At 39.5% G+C, this 13,061-nt stretch overlaps 1 protein-coding gene across 9 annotated transcripts in view; it reads left to right on the forward strand.

Moving 5' to 3' along the window:
- LOC105468166 (coiled-coil domain containing 150) overlaps positions 1 to 13,061 on the forward strand; it is a 95,192-nt gene that overhangs the window by 53,192 nt on the left and 28,939 nt on the right. For 7 of the 9 annotated variants that reach the window (XM_011718215.2, XM_011718214.2, XM_011718212.2 and 4 more), the window contains 2 exons: positions 3,134 to 3,247; positions 9,338 to 9,421. In XM_011718215.2, the coding sequence (XP_011716517.1) occupies positions 3,134 to 3,247; positions 9,338 to 9,421 (198 nt within the window). The remainder of the gene's footprint in view (positions 1 to 3,133; positions 3,248 to 9,337; positions 9,422 to 13,061) is intronic. The other 2 variants (XM_071073117.1, XM_071073118.1) reach the window with 1 other exon arrangement.

The following is a 13,061-nucleotide window of genomic DNA, read 5'->3' on the forward strand; positions in this document are numbered from 1 at the left end:
AATTTCACAGCGTTAGTACTGTTTTAAATGGCATTTTAATGAAATGTGAATTTCCAATTGTGCGTTGTTAATATGTAGAAATACGATAGATTTGCCATTATATCCTTCAGCCTTGACACACTCACTTATTGTAACATCTTGCCTTACTGCACCAGCTATGGCCTCCTGAATGATGTGGAATAGGAGTGGTGAAAGTGGCTAACTTTGCCTTTTCCCAGTTTTAGGGGGAAAGTTTTTCACTATTAATATTGATATTAGCTGTAGGATTCTTATAGAAACTTTTTTAAATCAACTAGAGGTTTCCTTTCATTTCTAGTTTGCTGAGTTTTTATAATGAACTGATGTTGAATTTTATGAAATTCTTTTACTGCATTAAGATGGGTATGTGGGTTTTCTTCTATAGTCTATTGAAATGGCATATTATACTGATCGATTTTGAATGTTCAACAAGCTTTGCATTACCGAGATAAGCTTCACTTAGTCCTAATTTGTTATCTTTTTATATGTTGCTGGGTTCATTTTGCTAATATTTTGTGGAAGTTTTTGTTTTTTTTTCTTTGAGACGAAGTTTCACTCTTGTTACCCAGGCTGGAGTGCAATGGCGTGATCTCGGCTCACTGCAACCTCTGCCTCCCGAGTTCAAGTGATTCTCCTGCCTCAGCCTCCCAAGTAGCTGGGATTACAGGCATGTGCCACCACGCCCGGCTAATTTTGTATTTTTAGTAGCGATGAGGTTTCTCCATGTTGGTCAGGCTGGTCTTGAACTCTCAACCTCAGGTGATCCGCCCACTTTGGCCTCCCAAAGTGCTGGGATTACAGGCGTGAGCCACTGCTCCTGGCTGGAAGATTTTTGCATCTATATTCATAAACTTGAATTGACTTTAAGTAAATACCAGAAGGACTTTAACTTAGAGTAAAGGGGAACTATATAATTTACAATAACCCTTTTGCTGAGGGCAACTAGAAAAACTCAAAAAATGGACGAGCGAGAAAAAGGGTTCTTTTTAAAAAAATTATTAGACCCACAAACCACACAGAGAAAAGGGTTCTTAAAAACATCATAGAGTGGCTGGACGCTGTGGCTCACATCTGTAATTCCAGCACTTTGTGGGGCTGAGGCGGGCGCATCACAAGGTCAGGAGTTCGAGACCAGCCTGACCAACATGACGAAATCCCATTTTGACTAAAAATACAAAAATTTTCCAGGCATGGTTGTGCGTGCCTGTAATCCTAGCGACTCAGGATGTGTCCGGAATTGGTGGGTTCTTGGTCTCGCTAACTTCAAGAATGAAGCCATAGACCCTCGCAGTGTTACGGTTCTTAAAGATGGTATGTCCGGAGTTTGTTCCTTCAGATGTTCAGATGTGTCCTGAGTTTCTTCCTTCTGGTGGGTTCATGGTCTCGCTGGCTTCAGGAGTGAAGCTGCAGACTTTCACAGTGTTACAGCTCTTAAAGGCGGGAGTTGTTCGTTCCTCCTGGTGGGTTCATGGTCTCACTGGCTTCAGGAGTGAAACTGCAGACTTTCGCAGTGAGCGTTACAGCTCATAAAGGCAGTGCAGACCCAAAGAGTGAGCAGCAGCAAGATTTATTGCCAACAGTGAAACAACAAAGCTTCCACACCATGGAAAGGGACTCAAGTGGGTTGCCACTGCTGCCTCGGGCAGCCTGCTTTTATTCCCTTATCTGACCCCACCCACATCCTGCTGATTGGCCCATTTTACGGAGAGCTGATTGTCCCATTTTACAGAGAGCTGATTGGTCCATTTTGACAGGGTGCTGATTGGTGCGTTTACAAACCTTGAGCTAGACACAGAGTGCTGATTGGTGCATTTGCAATCCTTTAGCTGAACACAAAAGTTCTCCAAGTCCCCTCTAGATTAGCTAAACACAGAGTGCTGATGGGTGCATTTACAAACCTTTAGCTAGACAAAGAGTGCTGATTGGTGCATTTACAATCCTTTAGCTAGACACAAAAGTTCTCCAAGTCCACACTAGATTAGCTGGACACAGAGCACTGATTGGTGTGTTTACAAACCTTGAGCTAGACACAGAGTACTGATTGCTGCATTTACAATCCTTGAGCTGGGCACAAAGTGCTGATTGGTGCATTTACAATCCTCCAGCTAGATATAAAAGTTCTCCAAGTCCCCACCAGATTAGCTAGATACAGAGTGCTGATTGGTGCATATACAATCCTCCAGCTAGACATAAAAGTTCTCCAAGTACCCACCCGACTCAGGAGCCCAGCTGGCTTTGCCTAGTGGTTCCTGCGCCAGGGTCGTGGGCAGAGCTGCCCACCAGTCCCGTGCCGCGTGCCTGCACCCCTCCACCCTTGGGTGGTCGATGGGACTGGGTACTGCAGAGCAGGGAGCGTTGGGGAGGCTGGGGCCGAGCAGGGGTTGGGGCTTGGGCATGGGTATGGCGGGCTGTAGGTCCCGAGTCCTGCCCCATGGGGAGGCAGCAGCTGAGACCCAGCAAGAATTCCAGTGTGGCACAGGGGGGCCAGCAGTGCTGGGGGACCTGGCGCACCCCCTCGCAGCTGCTGACTAGGGTGCTAAGCCCCTCACTGCCCAGGGCTGGCAGCGCCAGCTGGCTGCTCCAAGTGTGGGTCCTGCTGAGCCCCCGCCCACCTGGAACTCACGCTGGCCCGCAAGGGCCATGGGCAGCCCCAGTTCCTGCCCACGCCACTCCTTCCACACCTCCCCACAAGCAGACTCTGCCTCGCAAGCCCAGAGAGGGGCTCCCACAGTGCAGCCGCAGGCTGAAGGGCTCCTCAAGTGGGGCCAGAGTGGATGCTGAGGCTGAGGAGGCGCCCGAGAGCAAGTGAGGGCTGCTAGCATGTTGTCACTTCTCAAGGAGGCTGAGGCAGGAGAATCACTTGAACCCGAGAGGCAGAGGTTGCAGTGAGCTGAGATCACAACACTGCACTCCAGCCTGGGTGACAGAGCAAGACTCCATCTAAAAAAAAAATTTAAAAACCATAGAGCTATCAGATTGGTCATATCTCCACATTTAGAGGCAAGGAAACATATGGAAGATATTGTCCATTTTACAATTATAATTGTCATTTTAAAAATAAGATAATACTTTTTGGATCTGGCATAAATAGTTTTTTACTTTTGTTTCTTTAAAGGTAGACATAAATACATTAACTCATAACCTGCAGACTCTTGAAGAAGAGAATAAGCACCTGGCAGATCAAATGGCTTCCCTAGAACTTCAGCAAGTCACTTCTGATTACCATGGGGTGGGTATAAAAAGGTCAGTCTAAATAGCAATTAATGACTAATGAGTTCAGAAATAACAACAACCAGAGGTCAGGAGATGGATTTTCTTTGTGTTTTCATAATTATTATAAATCTTGAATAATTCAGAATAAATAAAGCAGAGATTCTTACAGTATTCAAACAATAGCGAATTTGAGAAACCAAGAGTTTAAGGGATTTGTTAAACATTTGCCTTCACAAACAATCTGTGTTACTGAAAAGTACAAATATATCTAATGTTTTAAAATAGTTCCTCTTCCATAAATTATGAGGAAGAAACTTGTATTTTTTTTCTCATCAGTTTCCTCCATTAGGCAATCAGTAATAAGTCTGATTTCTGAAGGCTGTTTGACAAGATCAGTGCATTACAAATAAATAGTACAGTTCTTAAAACATCTTCTCCAGGCTGGGCATGGTGGCTCACATCTGTAATCCCAGCACTTTGGGAGGCCAAGGCAGGCGGATCACGAGGAAAGGAGATCGAGACCATCCTGGCTAAGCTAACACAGTGAAACCCTGTCTCTACTAAAAGTACAAAAAATTAGCCGGGCATGGTGGCGGGCGCCTGTAGTCCCAGCTACTTGGGAGGCAGAGCTTGCAGTGAGCCGAGATCACACCACTGCACTCCAGCCTGGGTGACAGAGCGAGACTCCGTCTCAAAAAAAAAAAAAATCGGCCGGGCGCGGTGGCTCAAGCCTGTAATCCTTGCACTTTGGGAGGCCGAGACGGGCGGATCATGAGGTCAGGAGATCGAGACCATCCTGGCTAACCCGGTGAAACCCCGTCTCTACTAAAAAATACAAAAAACTAGCCGAGCGAGGTGGCGGGCGCCTGTAGTCCCAGCTACTCGGGAGGCTGAGGCAGGAGAATGGCATGAACCCAGGAGGCGGAGCTTTCAGTGAGCTGAGATCCGGCCACTGCACTCCAGCCTGGGCGACAGAGCGAGACTCCGTCTCAAAAAAAAAAAAAAAAAAAAAAAAAAATCTTCTCCAAGTAAAGGGGATTTAAAAATATGGTCATTCCATTAAGTAGCTAATAATTTTCCTGTGTGCTTTCAAATACATGAAAAAGTATTACTTACTGCTTTTAAGCATGCAAATAATCTTTGAGAATTCCTGGAAGACCTCATTGTGAGTCTGTTTTAATCTGAGCTAAAGTCTTTCAAACTGTTATAAGCTGCTCATTACTTCAACTATGAAAAATTATACAGACTAAGTCTAAATCTTCTTATATGGTCATGGTTTTCAAGCCAGATTTCCTGCTTTTCAGTTTTGGCTGTGACCTCGGGTATGATCCTTAACCTCACTGAGCCTCAGTTTCTTAATCTATCAAAATGAGGATAATAATGCTATAACTGTGTGGATGTTTGAGGTTAAGTAAATTAGTACAGAACATGTGGCAGATAGCTAACATTTATTGAATTCTTAGTATCTGAACTGTCTCAGAGAAAAAAAAAATTACATATAAGTGCCTATTGGAATGACAAGATCCGTTAGCTGTAATCCCTGATACTATTTCAGACCAACCCCCTCTCTCCACAGAATTAAAGATTCAGCCATGTCCATTGCTGGTTGGCAAGACTCAGCTGGGTTCCTTTGGAAGACCACATTCTCAATCTGACTGATTCTTTCCTGAATCCATTGCCAGTGAGCAGGCCTAGCCTTACCCTATTAATGACTTTGACAGATCTTGCCAGTGATTTGGTCAGTGTTGATTTTTGCCTGTCTACCACGTCTTGATTACAGCTTCCCAGTGATGACTCATAGATAACGCAGTTCTAGCTTGCAGTTCTGTCTCCACCCAGAAGTGTCTCTGACCATGCCTGCCTGGAAATGCTTCAGTTGGCTACATGAGTTTGAGGAATGAGCTAGGGATTTCAGGATTTGTTTTTGAATCTTAGCAGTATCATTAAATCTATTGTCATTCAATACTGGCAGTGTATTTTTGTTCTTTGAGAGTTAAAACTTGAAATTCTTTATAAAAGGTGCCTTCTGGTCTAACCCCTCATTGATTTTTGGAGATACACATAAGACTGTGTGTTGTGTGTATAACATCACAAACTTGAATTCAGATAGATCTGGTTTCAACCTCCATTTACTGTGTGACCTGGGCAGGTTCTTAACCTCTCATGGCTTGCAATGCCAAGAGGATCTTTCCTAGTGTAGGTATCCCACAGTACACTCTGAACACACATATCAGAATAATTACTACATTGATTAGAAATTGACCTGTTTATGCATCTGCCCTCATTCTCTTCTAATGCAAGAACAGTATTCATCTTTATATTCTCTTGCCTATCATAATGCCTAATACATAATAGGTGCTTTAAAAACATTGATTGACTGGAATACAAAGAAGGTCATGTCAGTTTTGCCAGGCAGTAAGGATTAATGTCATATTGCAATAATAAATATTATTCTGTCTGCTTTTTCTTTCATATTTCGTAATTTCAGGGTTTTTTTTTTTTTTTTTTTTTTTGCCATTTTAGCCTGTAGTGATAGTGCAATTTAATTCCATTACCACTGGCAGTCACGCAGGGACCCACAGTAAGAAAAGATCCAAATGTAGGAAGGTTACTATGCCTGAGTTCAGTTTGAATGATTTTCCTCCCCACTTCTCTTTTGGGGTTTAAACATATATTTTAAAATTGTAGCACCAGACAGAAACATAATTACCTATACAACTGGGACTTTAAAGACTTGAAATTAGAAAATGAAGTAAAATGTATTATTTCTTAAAACCAGGATGACATTGCCAGTGTACACTCATGCAGATGTCAAAGTTGGTTTGATTTTCTGGGGCTCATGTCATACTGTTGTTAAATATTTTGAATAAAAAATCCAAAATAATCAAAAACTTTAAAAAATGCTTACAATCTGCTTATAAAATAGCTTTACCAAGATGCCAGTATCCTACTGGTTTTGTGTATTCTTCTAACAGCTTCTGCTAACTTGTACAGCTCACGTGGATTTAAAAATGATTTTAGAAATAATTTGGTGGCTTACTGTTGATCTTTGGCAACCTATCTTTCATATCTTAAGATAATTCTTCCTATTTTTACTTTCTGCCTTTCCAAAGAGTGCTATCTTTGTTATTCTGAGTTAGAACTGATATTCTAATGCTTGATATTTTTCTCTGTATGATGTTTCTCAAATGATTCCCCAGTTTCTGTTTTGCTCTATATACTAATCATGTTTATAGTATATTACCAAGAGTATTTAAGCAAAAGTTAATTTCAGTTCAGTCTTCTATAACTCAGAACTTGAGATATTCACTTATTTAAGTGTTTTCTAATTTCCGGTCTCCTGTACAGGTACAGGGTCTATTTAATCTGTAAACAGTAATTTAAGTAACTGCCTTAACATCTACTTTCCCTTAGCAACTTGGAACAATTTTTCTGTGTGTGTCATAATATTTAAATAAGTGAACCTTTGTCAAATATTACCACATTTTGATTTTGCTCAATTTTCATTTAGTACATTAGCACTCTCTTTGGTGGCATAATGGGAAAATTATTATTTTAAAAGTATATTTAAAAGATTAATGGAAGTTCTTCATGCCTTTGCCTGAAAGAGGGAATTGTATTGATGGGGAAAAAGCACCATTATTTTTTAAATTTCTGGTCACCTTTTATAGAAGACCCAGATAATTTAAGTTATTCTTTAAAAAAAAAAACCTTTCTCCATTTCAAGAAGACAGTTATGTTTGAGTGTTCAGTATTTGTTAGAGCTAGCATATTTTAGGTTAACTCTAGTTCTTGTTTTTTTATGTGTTCTTACCTATGCTTTACAGCACACTGAGACATCTTAATTTGTAGAAGTTTGAATCGAATTTTAAATAATTAAGCTTTTATTGTTATTGTAGCTTTGCTTTTGTGGTATTATTGATCATCCTTACAGTTTATTTGCTGCTGAAAACTTGGTCAACATAATCCTAAATTGTAATGTTACATTCATGGAATGATTTTGCATCATAGTTCCCAAAATAGATAATATTTTGGCAAAGAGGACTGTGTTTTCCACAGATAGAAAATTAATTGATGATGAGCTGATTTTGTGATAATATATTTATGGTCACCAGTTTCCTGTTTATTGATAGCAGTCTACATTTTCCTCAGGTTATTTTGAAACCAATACTCTACTGGTCCAAATGCTTTTTAAAACATATTTTCCTTTGCCTTACTGGGAGCAACACAGTAATTTTTAAAACTTTTAAAAACTGAATTATGAATATGTATAATAATGTATGAAATAAATATTCTGACAGGACAAATACTTGGTCTAATAGTTAATAATCCACCAAAGCCTAATATTGGGTATAAGTTTTTATGTTAAAGGTGTATGATTTTAGGGTAGATAGTATACAAGGGCTAATTCTTTATGGCTTTTCCATTGATTTTTATCAAGTGTTGAATGTCAAAAATGAAAATTCTTCTAGCCAAGGCAACTACTAAGGAGAAAACAATGCTCCAGACTACTATAACTTTTTTTTTTTTTTTTTTAAAGGAGATGGGGGTCTTGCTGTGTCTTCCAGGCTGGAGTGCAATAGCACCATCATGGCTCACTGTAGCCTCCACCAGCTGGGTTCAAGCAATTCTCCCTCCTCAAACTCTCAAGTAACTAGGACTAAAGGCATGCACCACTGTGCCCAGCTAATTTTTTAATGTTTTGTAGAGACAGGGTCTTACTATGTTGACCAGACTGGTCTTGAATTCCTGGCCTCAAGTGATGCTCCCACCTCAGCCACCTAAAGTGCTGGGATTACAGGTGTGAGCCACTGTGCCCAGCTTAGTGTGCCTTCTCATAGAAAATATTTTGAACAGAGGAAAATATGAGTTACAGATTATAGTAATCTAGTTTGGAATGTGTTTTTGCTTTTATTTAGAAGCATGTGTGGTAGGTTCACACACTTAAAGGATATTACAAAGTGGTGACTAAAGAATAGCTGTAATCATGTTGGAGGTAGTGAGGAATATCTCTTATGTAAATTAATACATGGGTTTTATCTTTATCAGCTTACCTAAAATTGAACATAAAACAAAGGTCTAAAATTCTTTGTCTTAAAATGCCTAAAAGGCACTCTGTTATTCACAGAATAAGCAAATATAAACCAGAAATAGTGAATGATGTCAATATAAGATACTTACCAACATTAATAAGACTTTGAACTTAAGATTTACTGCAAATGATCCATAGTGCAGCTAGTTAGCTTATGAGTGATTAAGAGTTTGTGTCTTCAGTCACATTTGCTTTGTGTGCATTATCTCCACATTTGGTTTATGAAGGTGATTTTGACATATGGCAATATTTCCTGTTATTAAGATATAGCACTGGTATTGATTGTGAAGAGTGAAAATTTCCATGTTCAATCACTTAATGGTGCCCCTTATATAAAGAAAGTACCAATATGGCCCCAAATTTAAATTTTGTACTTATTTTTTCTGATATAGTCTGAGAACAACAGGATATGAAAAAATAACTGTCATTAATAAAGGCTGTCTGAATAATGAAAATATGTAATTTCGTGAAATATGGAACCTTTGATAATGTTTGCCCCAGATAATACTGTGTTGAGTATTTGATCAAACAATGAGTTTGAGTCTCCAGTAAACATTTATTTTGTTTCTGAGATTTTTCTAAACTGCTTTTTACCATAGTAAGTGAGGTGCCTTCTGCTGTCAGTGGTCCTGGTCACTTGCAGCTGCTGTTTCTGTAAAGAACTGTGTAATGCTCCACAGACTACCTGCAGTCACTGATACAACCACACCACATCCGTGTTGGGTCACAACTACAAAGGAGTAACTGACATAACAAAAAAAGAGTTAATATACAAAACCAACCAACTCTGGTACTCTTAAGGCTTCATGCTTTTATTAGCAGTCTTCTGTACATGTTGCATATTAGCCCTGTGATCAACTATGTAGGGAAAGACTAAAAGCAGCAGTAGCAAATAGATAGGAATCTTGATCTTATGATGATAGAAATGGTAAGGATGTAAATACGTGTTTAAAAATGAAAATGGTTATTCTTTTCTATGCCTAGAGATTCTGATGTCTGTGTTTGCCTTATCAGCTTGCCCAACAGAAGGTGGAAAAAATCTTGGGAAAAATTACTGAAAGTAAAAATAAACTGGCCTATGAAAAGGGAAAACTCCAGGTATGAGATTTATTTTCTGATTTTTCTTGTCTGAATTTTAAAAATACCAATTATCAAATTAAATATTGCTAGATTTTGAGAATACCTAGCTCTGTCATTTACTAAGTCTGTAGTCTCTGGACATCCCTAAGTTTGTGGCCTCATCGATAGCCAGGTGACTTCTATTTACATTCCGTAGTTGCCGAAACCTAAAATTGTGAAGCCGAAACCCGTTCTGTGACTACTTGAAGCTTTATTGTAATCATTTTATGTGTGGTCATTCCCTGAGAATGTAGAAAGCCTATACCTCTTTTTGCTGAATTTTTTAAACACATTTCTAAAAAGAAAAAAACCTGGAAACAGACTCAGAGGCAATTGAGTGAATGTGATGATACTGTTCTTTTGCTGCCTGTGGGTTTTGTCCCTATGGTACCCCAGAGCAGGAAGCCTGAAACTGATATAGGTAAGCTTTGACTTAAACTAACTCCAGTGGAAACATTGAAATCCAAATCAGTGGTGCTAAATCTTAGCTATACATTAGAATCACTGGGCAGTTTTTAAAATTCCTCATGCTGGGAAGTGTATAATATCTGCCACTTACTTCGAAATGCAGCATAGAAAAAATAGGTTGATGGATGGAGAGAGGAGATGATAAATGGATAGATATGTGATAAGCAAATAAAAGAATATTAATGGTAGAATTTGGATGGGATGGTTGGTGTATGCATGTTCACAGTAAAATTCTTTCCATTTTTCTATACGTTTAAAACATTTTATAAAATGTTGAGGGAGGCTGTGCATGGTGGTTCATGCCTGTTTCCAACACTTTGGGAGGCTGAGGCAGGAGAATGGCTCGAGGCCAGGAGTTTGAGACCAGCCTGGGCAATATAGCAAGACCCTATCTCTACAAAAAAATAAATAAAAATTAGGAAAGCATGATGGCAAGTGCCTGTAATCCCAGCTACTTGGGAGGCTCGGGTGGAAGCCCCAAGTGGGAGGATCACTTGAGCCCAGGATTTGGAGGCTATGGTGAGTTATGATCATGCCGTTGCACTCCTGCCTAGGTAATAAAGTGAGACCCTGTCTCTAGAAAAAAAGTAGGGGGGAAATTCCCATGACTAGAATTGCACCCCAGAGCAATTAAATCAAAATCTCAGTGGATAGTTCCTCGACTAAAGTGCTGTGTGTGTGTGTGTGTGTGTGTGTGTTTGTGTGATGAGGTCTCGCTCTGTGATCCAGGCTGGAGCGCAATGGTGCAATATCTGGGCTTGCTGCAGCCTCTGCCTTCTGGGCTCGAATGTTCCTCCTACCTCAGTCACCCAAGGAGCTGGGATTCAGGTGTGCAGCACCATACCCAGCTAAGTTTTTTCGTATTTTTGGTTTGTCCATGGAGATAGGGTTTCTCCATGTAGCCCAGGCTGGTCTAGAACTCCAGAGCTCAAGCAATCTGCCTGCTTTGGCCACCAAAAGTGGTGTGATTACAAGTGACTTCAGTACTTTTTAAAGCTCCTCAGATGATTCCAATGTTGCAACCATAGTTGAGGCCCGCTGGACTAAATAGTATGAAGTGAAGCCCAGTTAGGCTTGGCAACTGTCTTAGTCTGTTTTCTGTTGCTATAACAGAATATCTGAGATTGGGTAATTTGTAAATTAAAGAAGTTTATTTGGCTCATGATTCTGGAGGCTGGGAAGTCCAGGATCATACAGCCTATCTGTGAACACCTCATGCTGCCTCATGTCATGGCAGAAAGCAGACAGGAGAGTGGGTGTTTGCAAAGAGACCAAACACAAGAGGCAGCCTCACTTTATAACAACCCAAGAGCAAGAACTTACTCACCCCTGTGAAACTGCATTAACCCTTCATGAGAGCAGATCCCTCATTACCCAAATACCTCTTAGAGATCCCACTACCTCTCAACATTTAATTATATCAGCAGTTAAATTGCAGCATGAGTTTTGGCAGGGTCAAACCACATCCAGATCATAGCAGCAACTATGGAGCTTATTTGATAAGTAATCTCACTAGAGGTTTGCCAAACACATCAGTATTAACCTCATCCTCATCTACTCAAAGGGCTTACCATAGGGTTAGCAGACAGGATGGGGCCCAGAAATAGCAGGCCAAAAGGTAGTTGATAAGCCATGCTTGTGGAACAATATATTACTAGAACAATAAAAAGAACTGCAATAAAAAGAATTTCTAGAACACCTATTAATATTTATATTTTCCAGAGGTCGCGATGCATTTAAATATTATCTACATTTGTGTGACTGTGGAAAGGTCTTACTTTTCTTGAGTTTCATCTTAATCATCTATAAAATGAGGAGGATAAGTACACCTCTCTTATCTACTTCTCATTGGGAAAAATAGGCTCCATTACAGGCAGGGTGTATACATCTTTACAGGCATAAAATAACTTTCCCCTTTGTGAAATGAATGATCTCATTAGAGGCTATGACCCATGACTTTAACCTTCTTTTAGCTTTTCCAAGAAAAATGAAATACATTATTAAATATATAAGACAAATCCCAGGCCCTCACGACAGACTTAAAGCCAAATTTTGACTGGGAATGAAATATATTTTATAATTTATGAATGGGTCTAATATTATCTGTCTGACCTTTTAAACCTCAACCATGCAATTTTAGAAATTATCCAGATTCTGTGTAATCATAAGGGAAATAACGTGCCTTTTGGTGTTCATATTCCTATAATAAGAGTTTAAGATTTTTGATAGTCTTTGAAGAAACACTTTTTGAACTATTGTGAACTATTGATTCATTGGTATTTTTATGTCAGGTCTTGGACTGCTGCATTCCAAAAGCACTGACTTCATCAGCTCTAGGGAAAGTGCTCTTGGAGCACATAACTCTTACAAGACAATTTAAAGGAAGAGCTGTATACTAAACTTAGTCAAAACAGTAGTCTTCTGTGTGTTCTCGCTTAACTGGATTAGAATGGATTGAAAATATACATAGGAATTGTGTTTGGTAAAAGATTACATTTTCAGAATCAGCTTGTTAATGAATGATATAAATACTGGCTTTTGTGTGTTAATTTAGACTGTATTGGAAACTGCTGCCTCATGTTCAAACATGGTTTGAACTTCCTTTTCAGTGCTGTACAGTATTCTATTATGTAAATATGCCACAATGTATTTATTCTTCTGTTGATGGATAATCAGCTAGTTTCTAATTGCTTGCAAACAGTAACAATGATGATATGATGAATTTTTGTACCAGTCTCCTTATATACAGAAGATTCTCTCAGCTAAATATAATTCTTAGGAGTAGAATTCCCGGGTTTTAGGATGTGCATATCCTGAATTTTACTAGATTTTGTCATATTTCCCCTTACTAAAAGTAGTTAGGCCAGTTTTAAAAATCAGTATTTTTTTTATTATACTTGAAGTTCTAGGGTACATGTGCACAACCTGCAGGTTTGTAACATAGGTATACATGTGCCATGTTGGTTTGCTGCACCCATTAACTCGTCATTTACATTAGGTATTTCTCCTAATTCCATCCCTCCCCCTGCATCCCACCCCACGACAGGCCCTGGGGTGCCATGTTCCCTGCCCTGTGTCCAAGTGTTCACATTGTTCAGTTCCCACCTATGAGTGAGAACATGCGGTGTTTGGTTTTCTGTCCTTGCGATAG

The sequence above is a fragment of the Macaca nemestrina genome, chromosome 11 (genome assembly GCF_043159975.1).
Source record: "Macaca nemestrina isolate mMacNem1 chromosome 11, mMacNem.hap1, whole genome shotgun sequence".
NCBI classification, from domain to species: domain Eukaryota; kingdom Metazoa; phylum Chordata; class Mammalia; order Primates; family Cercopithecidae; genus Macaca; species Macaca nemestrina.